General features: G+C 38.4%; 1 protein-coding gene across 1 annotated transcript in view; it reads right to left on the bottom strand.

Moving 5' to 3' along the window:
• Positions 1-18,474, bottom strand: part of QPCT (glutaminyl-peptide cyclotransferase) — a 39,224-nt gene extending 20,750 nt beyond the window's left edge. The window contains exons 1-2 of the mRNA XM_074203967.1: positions 18,308-18,474; positions 1,622-1,768 (exon numbers count right to left, since the gene is read on the bottom strand). Of these exons, the coding sequence (XP_074060068.1) occupies positions 1,622-1,768; positions 18,308-18,448 (288 nt within the window). The 5' untranslated portion in view covers positions 18,449-18,474. The remainder of the gene's footprint in view (positions 1-1,621; positions 1,769-18,307) is intronic.
• Positions 18,475-18,931: the final 457 nt, after the last annotated feature.

Below are 18,931 nucleotides of genomic sequence, written 5' to 3'. Positions count from 1 at the left end.
CCTGAGTTTAAATTCAACTTCAGATGCTGACTGTATGATGCTGGGCAAGTGATTTAGCCCTGTTTGCCTCATTTTCCTAAACTGTAAAATAAGCTGGAAAAGGAAATGGCAAACTTCTGTATTTTTACAGAGAAACCCTTCCCCCCCCCAAAAAAAAAGGAGTCAAAAGGCAGAGGAGAGAAGAAAGAGCATTCTGGGAATAGAGGGCAAGTTTGTGAAAATTTATGGAGTAAAGAGTTGGGAGTGTTTTGTATAAGGAGCAACAAGGAGGTCAGAGTCACTAGATCAAAGTGTGAGAAAGACAGTTAAGGTATGAGTATACTAGAAAGGTAAGAAGAGACTAGAACATGAAGATATCTATAGAACATCCAAGTTAAGATCATCTATAGTCAATTTAATATTGAAATGGTAGGTTAGGTATGGACAAGTAAATCTGAAAATCAATTGCTTAGAAATAATTACTTAATCCATGGGACTTTATGAAATCAGAAAGTGAGATAGTACAGGAGAGAAAAGAAGAGGAATCAGGGATACCCATGGATTATTGACATGTCAAAGAAATGCCAAAATATGATGAAGTATAGCTATTGAGTCAAGCCAGTCCATCACCTATTTTTTGTTTGACCCATGATCTAAAAAAAAAATCATGGTTTTAAAGGTTTTTTTAATTTTAAAATGTAAAAATCACGCTAAGCTTGCAGGCCATATAAAAATAGACAGCAGGAGTTGGCCCTTAGGTCATAGTTTACTTACCCCTGACTTAAATAAAGATTTTTCAGAGAAACTGAGGAATGATCAGACAGGTAGAAAAAGAACCAGGAATGAGAAGTATCACAAACAGCTATAAGAAGATCACATCATGGAAAAGAAGGTGATCAACAGAGTATAGAAAAGGTTATTTGATTTAGCAATTTAAAAAATCACTTGGTAACTTTGTACAAAGTAACTTTAATTGAATGTCCTCCAGATTTTTTAAAAAAATCACTGAAAGTTAAGCATAAAAAAGTCTAGAAAAGTAATTAAAATTCAAAAATATTGTAATTTTAATTTATTCTATCATGTATATGCTATAATATGTTAATAAGTTTGTGATACCATCAATGTGTAAATTTACTCCAGCAGTACAAGAATACATATTATTCACAAGGATAGTACTGTGGGATTCAATATGATTCTTATGAAAGTACTCTTATAAGTCTTCTACAGGAAATTCAACTAAAATGGGGCCTTCCCAAAGCAGTCTTGGCATTTTTGTTAATATAAATGAAGAATCTACATATCAGACAAAGTCTAAAATTAAGATTAAGTAGCTAATTTAGTTGCTAATGTTGAACATGATTTCACTAATTTAGCAATTCCAAATTTCACTATGGCTTTGTTGACAAATAAAATTAGAGAGCTAAATGTTCTCCTTTTACAAAACAAAATTTCAGAATATATTATTGCGTGCTTTGGCACTTAACTGAATCATTTTGGTGATTGTTGAGAAAATCTAGATAATATAAAACATTAGGCAATTTGGACATTAGCCCATATGTTCCTTAAATCAGAACAAGATCCCAATTTGACTTTAAAAATATGTACAATATATTCAGCATAAAATATTCACAGAAGTTCTTACCTGGCGAGCAGCATAACTTCCTGGTGATCCTGGATATCTCTCTATAAGTAGTGGTTTTAAGTCATTCTGCCACATTTCAGAAATATTTGTGCCTTCTGCAATTTTCTGAATATCAGTTGTATTCAAAATAGCTGGTTTGTGTTGGCTCTGAATATTAAGAAAAAAAGTAAAAATGGGTAACTGCATACCAAAATGTGCTTAAGAATTTTATTTAAACTTAGAATTGCAAAATTATTCCTTCTACATTAAAAATAGAGAGGCCATTTACAAGTGAATTTTACCACTAAGCAATAAAAACTGAAAATTCTAAAACTAGACCTTTAAATTGATCATTTTAGCAATTTGTTTTAACTTCAAATACATGATCTACTAAACTCATAATTATTAGTTGATATTTGTAATAAGGAGTTATCTTAAGTGAGCATAGTAAGAATTTTGTTCCTTTGTGAGAATGAGTTAAAAAAATAAATACATTGATAGACCCTTTGAAGGAAGCTAAATACATATTTCTAAATACATGAATTTATTTTTTAAAAAATTAAGGAATGATTCATTACATAATAGGAAGATAGGTGATGTACTGTATAGAGTGCCATATCTGGAGTCTAGAAAGTTCATCCCCCTGAGTTCAAATGTGAACTCAGACACTTGCTGTATGACCCTTGGCAAGTCATTTAATCCTGTTTGCCTCAGATCCTAATCTGTAAAATGATCTGGAGAAGGAAATGGCCAACTACTCCAGTATCTTTTCCAATAAAACCCCAAACAGGGCCACCAAGAATCAGACACAACTGAAAAAAATAACTGAACAATAACATAATCACATAATAGAAATGATTCTTCACTTTACAAACATATTTATAATAGTATTCTTTTGATTGGTGATTTTTCCAACTCTATATAAAATATGATTCAATTATAAAAGTTCAATTAACATTCAGTCTTTTGGGGACACATGAATTGAGGCACACTTTTATTTAAAATACTAGACATACACAACATTCAAAGATGTGATTTTTAACAATACATTGCATTGACTAGAGATCATGATGAAGTAATTGTCAATACCTTTTAATGACATTTATTAATTGCTCAATTTTGTATACATGTCTGATGAAGAACCAGAAATTGTATAAAGAAATATAAAAAATGTAGTTCTCTTCTTTCTAAATGCTTAGTGGAGAACCTGCTTTCTTCCCAGAGAAACAGGGAGACAAGTGAAGGAATGAGTTCAAGTCACCTGATCTAGAATGCTTCCAGTTCTGAATGATGAAAACATCATTGGAGGTGATTACTGAGCCACTATGAGTGATTTTTGGAAAATCATGGAAAATTAAAGAGGGTCTGTAAGAATGAAGAATATTCAATGTTCTTCTGGTGTTCAAAAAAGAGGTCAGAATTTGTAAATATAACCCAATGGACTGGACTTTAAATCCTAGGAAAATCTGAGAGCAATTAAAGAGATGACTCGTAAACATATTTAAAAAAAAAGGAATCAATTGATCATCAAAAACTACCACAGCTGCACTCAAAATGAACAAAGGGCATCAAGAAGTTAAAAAGTGTCCAGAGAATGATGAAGATGAATGTAGAGAAATAATGGCATATATCACAGGTTCTTCACTCTTTTTACATGATGTACCTCCTTGACTTTCCAGTGATGCCTATGGACCCCTTCCTCAGAATAATGTTTTAAAATAATCAAAGAAAATTTTTAAAAAAATGAGTTGGAGTTTGGGGAAATAAAGATGTAATTTCTTTCCCATCCAAGTTCATTGAACCCCTGAAGTTCTATCCATAGATCCCTTGGAGATCCTTGGATTCTAGCTAAAGAATCTTTGACATATAAGAATTGACTGAAGTATCTAAAACTTTTCTATCTTGGATAAGAAGATACTTGGGGAGGCACATTACAATGATTTTCAATGATTTAAAATATAGTCATGTGAAAGAGACATAAGACTTGTTTGACCTGGTCTCCCTCATTGCTAAATAATAACAATTGGTTAAAGTTATAGGGAGGCAGATTTGGGTACAAAGGAAAACTTCCTCATAATTAGAGCTGTCCAAAAGTGGGATGAGATCTTGAAAGACAGATTTTTCTCACATCAGAAAAAAGTCTCAATGACCATTTATTTGTGAAAAAAATAAGATTTGAATTAGATGACCTACGACATCTTTCCAATTCTGGGTTTCTGTCATTCATTTTCTAACCCCCTTCCCTTTCTTGAAAGTACAGATTAAGGGGCAGCTAGGTGGCACAGTGGATAAAGCATGTCCCTGGAGTGAGGAGTACCTGGGTTCAAATCTGGTCTCAGACAGTTAATAATTACCTAGCTGTGTGGCCTTGGGCAAGCCACTTAACCCTGTTTGCCTTGCAGAAAATCTAAAAAAAAAAAGTACAGATTAACTGCTATCTCCTTTATAAAGCCTTCATGAGAAGTGATTTGATAAAACACTTCTGTTACTAATCATATGCAATGGGAAAGTCGTCTAAACATTCTAAATCTGTTTCCTCCTTAATTTGGGGATAATAATAATGATACTTATACTTCATACTTCACCAGTTGGTTATAGAGAAAGTTTTGTAACCATAAAGCAATATTTAAATATGAATTGTGATGCTTTCTCGGATCCTAAAAACTAGAAATAAACTTTAAATTCTATCTTCTCTTATCCATTTAATCATTCTCTCACTTGTATTATTTGTGTAAAGGTCTTTCCCTTACTAAATTTAAATTTCTCAAAGGTAGGGGCTGGTTTTTTTAATCTTTGTATCACCAAGTGCCTTGCACATAAAGAATATTTAATAAATATCAGCAGAATGGAATGAAATTTAATTAAATTTAATCAAGTTGAATGAAGGCTAAGCCAAATTCAAAATTAATGAAGTGTGTCTTTGATCCAAGAGCTCCAAGTGTTCTTCTGCTACAATACTACAGAAGATGCTTTGCATCTCAAAATTAGTTATCAGGAAGTCCCCTTCCCTCCATATCTATATTCCCATTCTTTCAATGAAGCTTCATAAGATAGTAGAAAAGATATGATTAAATTACTGTGTGCTTAGGTATGAATGGGTAGAAATTGTAGATCAACAAACACATCTACCTTTAAAAATAAGGTTAGTAAGAGGAAATAAAGCTTTCCTCACAGAAATTTCTTTTAAATCAAGGGAAGTGAAACATTTCATGCAAAGTGAGGAAATATATTGGGGTTGATGGAACTGACACAGTATGAAGTTCTTTTCACAATTATCTCACAGGCTTCAGTTACAAGTATAATCAACTGTGGCAACACTGCCTCATATCCCATTATCCATGAGATAAGGTGTGTGTTCAAAGTTTTCCAACCTATTTATTATTCATTAAGTCTTATTCACATATTACAGTAAAAAGAATACTAAATTTAGAGTCAAAGACCTCATTTTAATTCTTGGCTATGCTCCTTACTACTTGTAACTGGTGGTGGGCAAGCTACTATCTTTTTCTGCCTCTATTTTCTCATCTTTTAATTCCCAACTAAAATCCCACCATCCTCCTGACCTTAGAAATTTCCACTGAATGGTCTCACCATGCCTGGGATTATCCTCATCTCTACCTCCTGGCTTTCCTGTCTTGAAGTCTCAGTTAAAATTCCATCTTCCACAAGAAACCTTTCCCAATACCTCTTAATGAGAGTTCCTTCCCTCTGTTAATTATTCCCAATACATCCTGTATATAAAAAAACTTTGTATGTATTTGTCTTTCCCATTAGATTATTTTCTTGAGGACATGGACTGTCTTTTACCTCCTTCTGTGTTTCCAGTGCTTAGCATAGTGCTTTGTACATAGTTGGCTCTTGATAAATGTTTATCGGTTGATTGATTGATTTTAAAACAAAGAAGATGAGTATTTTGAAAGTTGAGTTAAAGATAAAAAATTTAAAGATAGATGTAAGAAAAAAAAATCAGGAAAAACTAGGGATAAGTGGTGCACTTAAATATTATCATCTCCCCAAAATCATTCCTGTGAAGATTTTCTTTACATAACTGAATAACAAGATACAATTGCTTTTAATATTTAACTTTCTGACCATCATAATAATCAAATTGAATGGTTTCATGGTTGATATACACAAATTCAGTTATAAAGACAATCAGAAAATAAAATTAGTCAATCTTCTGTCTATTTAACAGCTGTGGAAAGAGTCTACCCTAGCTATTCAGAGCAATTTTCTTCCAAATTCTCTCTGCTACTAAATTGTTCTGCGTTACTGCAGGCAAGTTATAGGATCATCTATTTAAAGCTGAAAGGGACCCTTGGCAATGCCCTCATTTTATGAATGATGAAATATTTCCAGTACAAGAGTAACAAACTTGCATTCCAAGATGGTGACAAAATCATTCTGAGATTTGGATAAGGATAAATCAAAAACAAACTACAATTGCTCAAATGAATGTTAAGATGAGGAAGTAGTCAATCATTATCAAGTTCCACAGACAAGTCCAAATTGATTCATTGTTTTCTTAGATGCTTTGTTACTCCCTGGGAGGAGGCTGGTGGGTAAAGATGGAGATTCACTAATCCAAGTAATTAATTGACTGTTTTCATAATGTTTTCAAAATCTGAAGCACTAAAACATGTAAGTAGAGTTTAATTCAGTTCGGTTCAATTCAATTCAATAAGCATTTATTAACTGCCTCCTGTACATCAGTGCTGGGGATAGAAGGACATAAAAAATAGCCTCTGCTCTCAAGAAGCTTATATTCTTTTTTAAAAGAAAGATTTTATTTATTTTGAGTTTTACAATATTTCCCCCATTCTTACTTCCCTCCCCCCACCCCCCACCCCACAGAAGGCATTCTATTAGTCTTTATTTATTGGTTTGTCAGAACTCAAACTTTTCTGTTCCCTCTTCCATTCTAGAAAAAAGACAAGGCGATATTCTTCCAAATGTTGTGTGTTGCGGGGGGGGGGGGAGTTCTAAGGTGATTTTTCCCTCCAATTCTTTCTCTCTAGCAGTTTTATCAGGGAGTGACAAACATTAACAATTATACCAATTTTAGCCTAAAGTAAATAATAATGACCTTGAGTTTCATGAGATTTCTTTCTCTGTCATTACAGTTTATCACAAATGAAAACTGTCATATAATCACAACAGCTAAGAGTCCTCATCTGAGAATATTCTAATTATATTTGGGACAAAATCAGGATACAGAAAACATTTAGGGAAGGGGAAGGGAACAAGGAAAGAGAATAAGTATATCTATGACTCCTAGTATCTGCCAGGTTCTGTGAAGCACTTTTTTACAATTATTATCTTATTTGATCCTCACTCCCTGAGAGATAGGTACCATTATTAACCCCATTTTACAGGGAGTTGGAGCAAAAAAAAAAAAAAAGATTAAGTGACTCGACCAGGATGACACAGCTAGTAAGTATTTGAGGCTGTATTTGAACATGGATCTTCCTGACTTCAGACCAGAGGCTCTATCATCCATCCTAGGAGACATAGTTGGGTGAAGAGCATCTTTCTTTCAACCTTCTATTAGTCCTTAAAGAGGACTACCTCACAAAGAGGATTAGCTCAAGTCCCAATTTTCTACTTTGAGATGCCTAATGACCCTCCTTAATCTCTCTCTCTTCTTCCCTCAAAGCTCAGCCCTCATTTTCATTTCTCCTTTTGGTTTCCTCCTTTAGATTCTCATTTCAGTTTCTTCTGTCTCTTCTATTTTCTTCCATTTCTGGACTGGGCCGGATTGGTAAATGCTATCTGCCTACTTCTTTCTATCAATCAGGCTGTCTTTGGCAGACTATATGTGTATCTCTTTAAGAACTCTCAGGCATGACTCAAGTCAGCCCTCTGACTCAAAGTTGAAAATAGTCTGCAACCAGATCTTAGGATTTAGACAGAATCATTGTCCCTCTGAACTATAAAATTACAGGTTGCCAGTCTGTTCTCCAACCCCTGTTACATTCATGAAATACATACATAGGAGTTTCTTAGCTGGGGGTGGGGTTGTGGGTAGAGTGGGGCTGGGAGTATTAGCAAGTTGGAAGAATTAGGAAAAAACTTTGTAAGGGGCAGCACTTTTTTTTTCTTTACTCCTGAATGTAGTAGATAAGAGTTCCTAAAGGAAAGGAGAGATAAGGAAGAAGGGCATTCCAGTCTTGGGCAACAGCAGAAGGGAGATGGAATGTTGTATACCCCATTCAAGCAAATCTGGCTGAGAAAGAGTCATAGATAGTCAAGCTAGAAAGATAGCTTGGGGTCAGCCAAATATAGGGGTTTGTATTTTTATCCAAAAATCTTTAGGGACTCACTGAAGATTTGTGAGTATAGAACCAATCTGATCATATCTGTGCTTTGGATTATCGATTTGATAATGGTAAGTAGAATGAACTGTAGAGAGAGGTCAATTAGGAGGTTACTACCATTGTCCAGGTGAGAAGTGATGAGTTTCTAAACTATGATAGAAATTATATGAAAGAAGACATAGATACAGATGCGAGAAATATTGCTGAGATTGAAAAAGAAAGATCTGGGATCTGACTGGAGTGAGTCTCAGGTTGGAGTAAAAATGAGGGAGAGTGGGGTGGAGCCAAGATGGCGACATGAAGGGATCAAGTCTTAGGAGCTCTCTGATAAAATGTGAAACTAAAGACTCTAACTAAACTTTCGAGAGACAGAACCCACAAAGGGACCCAGTGTGGCAGTTCTCCTACTCAAGGTAACCTGTAAAAGAGCAGAAAGGCTCTGCTCCCCGGGGTTGGAGGGGCAGCCTGCCAGAGGAGTGGCCCACCAGAGCGAAAGAACTTCAGCCTCCCTGAGGCAGCCCCAGGGTGCTGGAAACCATGGCTCACAGCGGCGGGGGAGTCTCCTGAGCTGCACCCCAGGGAGCACCGGGCACAAAGTGGGGGAACAGCGGGGGACCTCTGCCAGAGTGTGCATGTGGAGCCCAGCCCTCAGGGCACACAGCCAGCAGCTTGGTCTTTCAGCAGCCCAGACCTGGAAACAGAAGCAGGCAGAGCCCATAAGCAGGAGTCCCCAGGGCATGAGCCCATTGAGCTGACGGTGGGGAGTGAAGAGAGAGAGACTGCCCAGCTCTGTCCTCTGCCTCTGGAACAGGACTCTGGGGCTCTGACCACATTCAGATCCTGATCCCAATCTAGGCCCCCCCATAGAACAGCAGGGGCCCCCCACCTCAGCCCTGTGGCAGAGGGAGGTGCTTATGGTCATTCACAGACCAGGAGGGAGGACAGACCCTCACACACTGAGCGCCTTGTGGTAGGGTCCTAAAAGCTAAGGAAGCACCCCAAAACCAGGACCAGGCTGGGAAAATGAGAAAGCAGAGAAATAAGAGGAAGACTATTGAGAAATATTTTGCAAATGAGCCCAAGAAGGATCAAAATACTCAGTCTGAAGATGAGGAAGCACAAGATCCTGCATCTAAAGACTCCAAGAAAAACAGAAATTGGGCTCAGGCTATGACAGAGCTCGAAAAAGACTTTGAAAATCAAATGAGGGAGGTGGAAGAAAAACTGCGAAAAGAAAGGAGAGAGAGATGCAGGAAAAACATGAAAATGAAGTCAGTAGCTTAGTCAAGGAAATCCAAAAAAATGCTAAAGAAAATAGCATGCTAAAAACCAGCTTAGGTCAAGTGGATAAAATAGTTCAAAAAGTTATTGAGGAGAAGAATGCTTTAAAAAGCAAAATTGGCCAGATGGAAAAAGAGATAAGAAAACTCTCTGAGGAGAACAAATCCTTCAGACAAAGAATAGAATTCAGGGAGATTGATGAATTTACCAGAAATCAGGAATCAATACTTCAAAACCAAAAAAACGAAAAATTAGAAGAAAATGTGAAACATCTCATTGAAAAAACTACTGATATGGAAAACAGACTTAGGAAAGGTAATTTAAAAATTATTGGAATACCTGAAAGTCATGATCAGGAAAAGAGCCTTGACATCATTTTCAAAGAATTACTACAGGAAAATTGCCCTGACATTCTAGAAGCAGAGGGCAAAATAGAAATGGAGAGAATCCACCGATCCCCCTGAGAAAGAGATCCCAAAAAACCAACCCCTAGGAATGTTATAGCCAAGTTCCAGAACTCCCAAGTCAAAGAGAAAATATTACATGCAGCTAGAAGGACACAGTTCAAATATCGTGGAGCGGCAGTCAGGATCACACAGGACTTAGCAGCAACTACATTGGAAGCTCGTAGGGCTTGGAATACAATATACAGGAAGGCAAAAGAGCTTAGAATGCAGCCAAGAATGAACTACCCAGCAAGGCTGAATGTCCTCTTCCAGGGAAAAAAGATGGACTTTCAATGAACCAGGGGAATTTCAAAGGTTCCTTTTGGAATGGCCAGAGCTGAACAGAAGGTTTGATCTTCAGATACAGGACTCAGGTGAAGCATGGAGATTGGAGGAGAGAGGGGAAATATGAGGGACTTAATGAGGATGAACTGCATGTATAGAAAAATGAAACTGATAATATTCATACGAACCTCCTCAGTTAATAAAGCAGGTAGAAGGAGCTTTTATAGTTGAAGCACAGGAGAAAGCTAAATTCAAAGATAAAATATGGTGTAAAAATGGAGTCAATAGAAAAAAAGGGAAATGGAATGGGAGAAAGAAAAAGGAGAGGGGGAATAGTCCAAGATATTTCACATAATAAGATTTTTTTTATTACAATGAGCTACTGCAATGATATGGAAGCGGGGAGGCAAGGGGGAATGAGGAAACCTTTGCTCTCATCAGAGATGGCTAGGAGAGGAAACAGCAAATATACTCAATGGGGTATAGACATCTGGAGTAAGAAGGAGGGGGGAGCAGGGGGAAGGGGTGGGGATGTGAATAAAGGAGGAGAGGATGGACCATGGGGGGAGAGTGGTCAGATATAACACATTTTCTTTTTTACTTCTTGCAAGGGGCTGGGATTGGAAGGCCTGTCCAGGACCATAGAGCCAGGTGGATTCTGGGCCTAAGGGGTGGTATGGGGGCTCAAGGCTTCTTGGCCCCAGGACCAGGGATCTGTCTGCTGTGCCACTCAGCGACCCTACAGCAGAGTCAGAGTGAAAGGAGAGAAAAAATATAGTACATGGTAGTGGAGAAATACGAAAGGAGGGAGTTGCGATCAGCAATGGCAACATTGGAAAATTATGGAAGTAACTTTTGTGATGGGCTTATCATAAAGAATGTGATCCACCCGTGACAGAGTTGTTGGTGTTGGAACAAAGACTGAAGCACATTTTTTGTTATTATTATTTGGGGGAGGGTGCAGGGCAAGTGGGGCTGGGTGGCCTGCCTGGGGCCACATAGCAGGGTGATCTTTGGGTGTCTGGGGCCGGATTTGGACCCAGGTGCTCCTGGCTCAAGGGCCAATGCTCTGTCTGCCACCCAGCCACCCCTACTATCATTACTATTTTATTTTATTTTGGGTCTTTTTCTTCTTTTTGGTTTTTGCAGGGCTGTGGGGATCGGGTGGCTTGCATGTCACGTGGCTAGGTGATTGTTGGGTTTACGAGGCTGGATATGGACTCGGGTGCTCGTGGCTCCAGGGCTGGTGCTTCGTCCATTGTGCCACCTGGCCATACATACAATTATTACTATTATTTTTTTTAATTTTAATTTTTTTCTCTCCCCTTTACTTTTTTTACCCAAGCAAGTCTATCTATACTCATGGGGGGAGGGGTATTTTGTTTACTTGTAAACAAGAATATTTTATTAATGTAAAAAAACATTTGCACAAAATGAGAGTAAAAAAATAAATTTAATTAATAAAAAAAATGAGGGAGAGTGACAAGTCGAGGATGTATACTTGTTTCTAAACCTGGATGAATGGAAGAATAGTGGTGCTCTTGACACTAGAGAAGAATTTCATAGAAAGTAACCCAGACCCTTGAGGGCAGAAATGGTTTATATTTGTCACTGTCCCTAAAACCTAGCACAGTTACCTACACATCAAAGAAGTTTAAGAGGTGGTTCAGAAAGACCTGAGCTCAAATGCTATGTGAATCTGCACAAGTCATTTCACCTCAATCTACCTCAGTTTCCTCATTTGTAAAGTGAGAATAATAATAGTACCCACCTTCTAAGGTTGTGAGGAGCAAATGAGATGTGAAAAGCACTTTGTTTTACAAAGCAATAAATAAATGCTAACTATAAATATTTATCAGATTAAATTGAAAAAAGAATAAATACATTTAACTATTTAAAACACAATTCTAAACACATTGCAAATAAAGAATATTTTGATTTGTCTTTTTTTTCATTTTCAAATTTGTCTTTTCCCAGAAGGAATTAAGAAATATGAAAATTTCAAACCAGCACTAAGTCTTCATAGAAGAAAGGGGAGTAAGCAGGAATAAGAATAAAAGGAAGGAGGGGCAGTTAGGTAGTACAGCAGATAGAACAGTTAGGAGGACCTGAATTCAAATCCTGACCTCATACATTTAATTATTACCTAGCTATGTGACCTTGGGCAAGTCACTTAACTCTATTGCCTTACCAAAAAAAAGAAGAAAAGAAAGAAGAAGAAAAAAAAAACCAAAAATGGGGAGCTAATATGTAAGAGATGTGAATGAGTGAACTAAAGAATTGTGATAGATGGTAACAGAAAACTGCACGTAATCTTAGCTCCCTCTCAGCCAGGAGGTACATTTTTTTCAGACACTCTTGTGTCAAGGTCCAAATAATTAATCAAGTAATCAACAATCAATAAATAAATATATTATTAAACATCTAATGTGTAAAGCTTTTCTGAAGGGGCTCTTCTGAAATGGAGAAAGTATGCTGAAGTCTGAGTGGGGCAAGAACTCATTTTGTAGTACAAAGCAAGGAAAACCCATCTTCTCTGGTTCAAACACATAGACCCAGTCCCAAGATAATTTTAATTACATAATTTGAGGAGTCAGCCCAGTTTGTGAAAGGATCTGTGGTTCCAGATTATGAACTCATGGGGAAATTATTACAGAAATGCAGCCAATTCAGTCCCAGCTATCAACTATTGTCCAATCTGAGAAGCTCCTAAACAGCTCACACATTGATCCTATTATTTAACTCTAAACTGTAGTCACTACATCAAGTATCTACTGAGACCAAACAAAGCATCCTGCCCTGAGCACCAGAAATATTGCTGCTGAAGAGCAAGGAATGAAGAAGTTAAAGTCCTTCCCTTTTCCTGTCCCTTAGAGAACAAACTGACCACACTTACCAACAGCCCACCCTGCTCTCTCTCATCAGTGCTGTTTCCATAAATACCATTTATGGGGGAAAACGGCTTTAAGCTTTTTTAAAACAATCTGAAGGATCAAAAATGGAGATGGGTATGTGGAAAGAATGAAAGTTGAGGTTCTGGCTTATTCATAGAATTGTAGAATCTCAGAGTTGTAAAAGTACCTTAGGAGTTAAATAATTTAACCCCCATTCCCAACTCTGCCACTTGAAGAATGAATTCCTTTAACAACATCCACAAGGAGTTATGTAATCTTTGCTTGGACATACCCAATGATGTGGCAGCCCATTTTGTTTTCAGACAGCAATGATTGTGACACAGTTCTTTTTATTGCTAGCTTTTTTCAAAGTTCAGATCAATATCTAACTCCTATATAATATCTTACCTGATTCATATATATATATATATATATATACATATTATGATATGGGTGTGAGTGTATATGTACATATATGTATATATATTACATATACAAATGTATATATACATTGTATATATATACATATACAGTATGTAGGTATATATTTATATATACATTACATATACAAATTACTTATATATATGTATGTATATATATTTATATATACATTTATATATATTACATATACAAATTACTTAGATATATACATATATCTAAGTAATTTGCATGCTCTCTACTTAATCAACATTTAAAGCAACTACTATGTGCCAGTCACTGTGCTGAGCATCCCCAGTTAGGCGCTCAAAATGGAAGACCCTGTTCCCAAGGTAAGAGTTACTTATTAATCCTCTTAGAGTTCCAGGAAAATCACAAGGGATTACAGTTTATAGTATCATATAGCTCATAAATTCCATGTCCTCCCAAACAATTATCAGTCAGAGTTTATTTGCTTTTATAAAGGAAAAACTGGTATAACAAATTCAGGTTTTCCAAAAATCATGAGAATATACTCCCCTCATACACAAGATCCTTGAAGAGAATAAAATTAAAATTAAAAGGTGTCTAGAGCTTAAAGTCCCTAATTCTTGGAAGTCCTTTTCTCCCTTTATTTGATTGATCGATGGCTTGTTGTCCTTCATAATTGAAGAAAATGACGTGAAGTGAATGATGACACGACATGCACAATATGTTGGTTAAAGTGCCCTGATAGTATAGGATAGTGGAGTCCTCATGAAGCTCTCCTTAGGTGTAGCTTTCTGTTGGACTTCAAGGGTCAGTCCCTTTATAGAGTCCAGTCAGGGCACCCAGTTTGACTTCAGGGTGTCTCACATTTCTCAAAGCAGACCTTGACAGTAGTCTACTACTGCTCCAGGGAATCCTCCTCTAGGCTCTAATGGGAACACTAGATCTTTCAAACTTTTATAGTTACAGAGTGAAGTGACTTGTCCAGCATCACACAACAAGTGTCTGAGGTCATATTTGAAGAGAGCAGTTTTCCTGACTCCAGGCCCGGCACTTTATCCATTGTACCAGAATACAGTCACTACAAATCTTAAGTCATTTCAAAGAGGTGGATATGACTGAAATGACTCAACAAATAAACTAAAGGAATGAGAGTTTTGATTGAGTGGTAAATATATTTAGAACCTAGATCTCCTCAAGGTAGAAATTTCACAAAGAGTGTTTTAAAGTATCATGAGGTTGAGGAGAAAGACTTTGGGATATGTAAGAAAAGTCCAGAAAGGGAGATAAGAATGTGCCAAAATAAACTTTGCATTTTTCAAAATATGACCCTGGACTTAGGATGAGAGAGAAAATTAGGTTGCTCCTCTTCCCTCCTGGTAACTATTTTCAGGATTCAGAATTATCCTATGTTCTTTAGTTGAACTAATAGAGATTAAAAAGGGTTTTATGGTTAACTTTAAACTTATTCATCATCTCTACTGTTCTATCTATGGGAAAAAAATGCCTTTTTTATTGTTATTCAGTTGATTTCAGTCACATCTGATTTGTCATGACACTATTTGTGGTTTTCTTGGCAGAGACATGGGAGTAGTTTGTCATTTTTTTTCCAGCTCATTTTTACAGATGAGAAAACTGAGGCAAGCAAGTCACACAGAAAGGAGGAGGGAGAGAGGGAGAGAGGGAGAGAGGGAGAGAGGAAAAGAGAAAGGAAGGGAGGAAGGGAGGGAGAGAGGGAGGGAAGGAAAAGAGAAGAAGTAGGAGAAGTAGGGAGGGAGGGAAGGAAGAAGAAGGAAAGAAGGAAGGAAAGGAGGGAGGGAAGGAGGCAAGGAGGGAGAGAAGTCCAACAGAAGAAGTCTTCCTGACTCTAGGCCCAGTGCTCTATCCATTGCACCACCTCGTTGCTCCTATCAGCTTCCAATAATCAATTCCGTAGCAAATTTTTGAAACAAAACTTCATTCATAAAGGGAAGACTTCCAATATTTTCATATTCAAACAGAAGGAAATTTCAAAATCTGTTTTCTTTACCACACCTTACACAAAATAGATACATCAATGTACCTTATCTTAGGTTGCTTCATTAAAATGGTATGCTTGGTAAGATAGATTTGATTATTTACCAGATAAAGATAATTAAGGGATCTTTAAAGAGCCAAAAGAGAAAATGAAGTAAAATCTTAAAAGGTTACTTTGGACATTTGGTTACACTATTTGATAATAATTTTTTGCTCATTCTGATTTGAAATAAATATTTTGTTGCTCACATTTATATGCCATTTTAGAGTTTTAACACCCTACATGTATTAGTCTCATTTAATTTTTAGGAAATTGAGCTAATTAAGTTGCAGCTCAGGTAAATAACTTGTCTGGGATCATACAATTAGCAAAAGTTGGCTGTGGAATTAGAACTAAGATCTCTGGTGACTCCAAGGTCAGCACACTGTCCAGAACATTTTAAAGTTATTTCAACTATAATTATTATTAATATCTTTAATTTTGTTTGTGCTTTAATATTTAAGAAAGCATTTTCCTTATATACCATTATGAAGAAGGTTATACAAGTGGCATTATTTCTGTTTTGTAGATAAGGGATCTGATAAAATAAGGTATAATAGAGAGGGTGTCAGAATTGGAATCAAGAGACCTGCCTTGGAATCTTGATTCTTAGAATGTATGGAACCATTAATAATTAATTAATTTATCACTCACTTTCCTTATCTGAAAGGGGAGAATAATAATACTTAGACTTCTTAATCTAGAGAGTGGTTTTACGGAAATTGATATGCAAGCCTTAAAACACTGGACATGTGAGTTATTAGAGAATTTTATGGTAATAAAAAAAGTCAGAGCTTTGACTTGAAGTTTAAATATCACAAAATCACAACAGCTTCTTTCAGTACACAAGATTGTTATGTGTGTACCACATCTGAAAATGACTCATATAGAAAAAAAAAATACTCTTTATACTGGCCAACATTAAAGAGACTCTGTGTATTGCAAAGAGTAGTTATGTGACTCCGAATTCTAACTTTCGTAATTTCCTTTTGCCAAGTTTTTTCAGGAGGTTAAAGATGGTGGCAAACATGGTGAAGAGAGATTGGAGGGTTTCTTAGAGATGTGTCCATGCCTTGTAAGTTAAAAATGACAATATATCAGGGTACTACTGAAATAGTAGTAATACCTTTTGACTACTCCTACCCTCACTCTTGTCAGAGCCTCCTTTAGCCAATAAGATAAAATTGTCAATAAGGTAAATTTGCAATAAGATAAGACTGCAGAATGTCACTATTGAACAAAGCAGACCTAAATTAAAACTCAGGAATTAGATATCCCTAATAATTTTCACAGAGCACATGGTAGATTTTGTTAGATTTTGAGTGAGCCACTAGTGTGGGTGAACACAAGTCTCTGTGTGTCCCAACAAATTTATCTTCTGTATGTTGTACTTTAAAAAGTTGAAAAATGTATTGGGTTAAAGTATAGCTCTTTTTTAAATGGCTTGGTTTGTGTTCAAAAAAATAAAAAACAATTAATGTAAATAAAAATCCTTTAACCAATAAAATTGTCTCAAAAAGATCTTTTACTTTTCGATTTACCTTAGTATCTTTGAATGTCTTGCCACAGCATGGGGTGTTTACCACAATGAAACAACACCTCAAGTTTCACAACTTTTATAAATATAATGCAATTTCAAAATCCAATTGCATAAATAAGGAAATGAGCATAAAATTGCTTCATAAGCAAAAATTTTTAATGGTTTTCATCCAAGCTTTCTTAAGTTTTCTGTCTTCCAGGACTATAAATATCTCTGAACTTTATCCTACTTCTACTAAAAAAAAAAAGTATTTCCTCCTCATACCTCCAACTTCTTGTAAGCATCATAAATTGCTTTTAAATTAATATTTCTCCAGTTGATATGTTGAAAAAGAAAAAATGGAAAAAGAAAGGGAGGAAAGAAGAGAAAAGAAGGAAGAAAGGAAGGCAGGGAGGGAGGGAAGGAGGATGCAGGGAGGAAGAAAGGGAGGGAGGAAGAGAGGAAGGAAGGAGGAAGGGAGGGAGAGGGAGAGAGAAAGGAATGGGGGAAGACAGGGAAAAGGGAAGAAGTAGGAGAGGTAGGGAGGAAAGGAGGGAGAGAGGAAGAAGGGGGAGAAAGGAGGAGGGAGAGAGGGAGAGAGGGAGAGAGGAAAGAGAAAGGAAGGGAGGAAGGGAGGGAGAGAGGGAGGGAAGGAAAAGAGAAGAAGTAAGAGAAGTAGGGAGGGAGGGAAGGAGGAAGAAGGAAAGAAGGAAGGAAAGGAGGGAGGGAAGGAGGCAAGGAGGGAGAGAAGAAGGAAAGGGAGAAAGGAAGATATAAGAGAGGGAGGGAGGAAGGAAGGGAGAGAGGGAGGGAAGGAAAAGGAAGAAGTAAGAGAAGTAGGGAGGAGGGAAGGAGGAAGAAGAAAGGAAGAAGGAAGGAAGAGAAGGAGGGAGAGAAGAAGGAAAGGAGGAAATGAAGATATAAGAGAGGAAGGGAGGGAGGAAGGGAGAAGTGAAGGAGGAAGAAATCCCACTACCTGAAGACTAACCTAATGGAAAGTTCAACAATCAAAGGGAAGGTTTTCTTTCATCAATGAAAGACCCAGAGAGAGTGCTTCCTGGAGTACCTCGCTTTTGCTTAGGGTTGTGCGCGCACTGAACCCTGCCATCGGCCATCATCCAGAGTGGGTGGCAGAGCCCAAAGACCAGCTCTTCTCTCCCCATCTTTCGCTGCCCCCCCAGTCAAGGCAGACTTCCTGTGCTCCCAATCGAACCACAATAAGGGACAGCTCCATGACATCATCTCAGAACTGTCTGGATCGAAAACAGTCAAATCACCCGCCTGTGATTTGGGGCCCAATTCCCCCAGTGGCTGATGTCGGAGTGAATGGTGTGGGGGTGTCTCTCCATGGCTGGGGGGGACCCATAAAAGCCAACACCACTTCCCTCTCCCCCCATCCCCACGCAGAGAGAGCCCGTCCTCCCCCCTTCCCCGGCCCCCCGCCCCTAATCTGCAGCCAGCTGGGCAGCGGGCACTCTCTCCCCTGGGTCACCGCCGCCCTCACCTTCTCCTGCGTCCAGGTGCCGGAATCCCCCGTGTGCCCACGCACCTCGGGGAGCAGGGCAGCCGCCACCAGCAGCAGGGAGACCACCCCCGCGGGACGCCCAGGCTTGGCTGCCCCATCCTCGCGTGCGCCCCCCGGCATCTCCGACGCTGCCCGCCCAGGCTGGACTCGGCTCCCGCAGCCGCTGACGCTCGCGAACCCCGGAGAACGCGCCTCCTCCTCCTCCTCCTCCTCCTCCTCCTCCTCCTCCTCCTCCTCCTCCTCCTCCTCCTCCTCCTCCTCCTCCTCCTCCTCCTCCTCCTCCTCCTCCTCCTCCTCCTCCTCCGCGTCCCCTCCCCTCTGCTCCCCACTCCGCCCTTGGGGCCGGGGCCGCTCCCGCCTCCCCACGGCTTCCACCCCACTCCCTCTCGGGGTCCCGCCCGAGGCGCTGCCTCGCCCCTCTTCTCCCGATCGTAGCGGACCAGGGGGCCCAGGAGTGGGGGGGGGGGCGTCAAAGGTGACAAAAGCGCCCACTTCCCCTGTGCATCAGTTTGGAGAAAGGCTGGGACAGGGGAGATGGAGAAGAACCACTTAGATGCCACGTCTCTTTTAGCCGAGTCCAGAGGGGATGTTCCGACTGCAGGG

Source organism: Macrotis lagotis, chromosome 1 (assembly GCF_037893015.1).
Source record: "Macrotis lagotis isolate mMagLag1 chromosome 1, bilby.v1.9.chrom.fasta, whole genome shotgun sequence".
NCBI classification, from domain to species: domain Eukaryota; kingdom Metazoa; phylum Chordata; class Mammalia; order Peramelemorphia; family Peramelidae; genus Macrotis; species Macrotis lagotis.
Note: the sequence above shows the minus strand (reverse complement) of the source record. Positions and strands in the feature narration are given on the sequence as shown.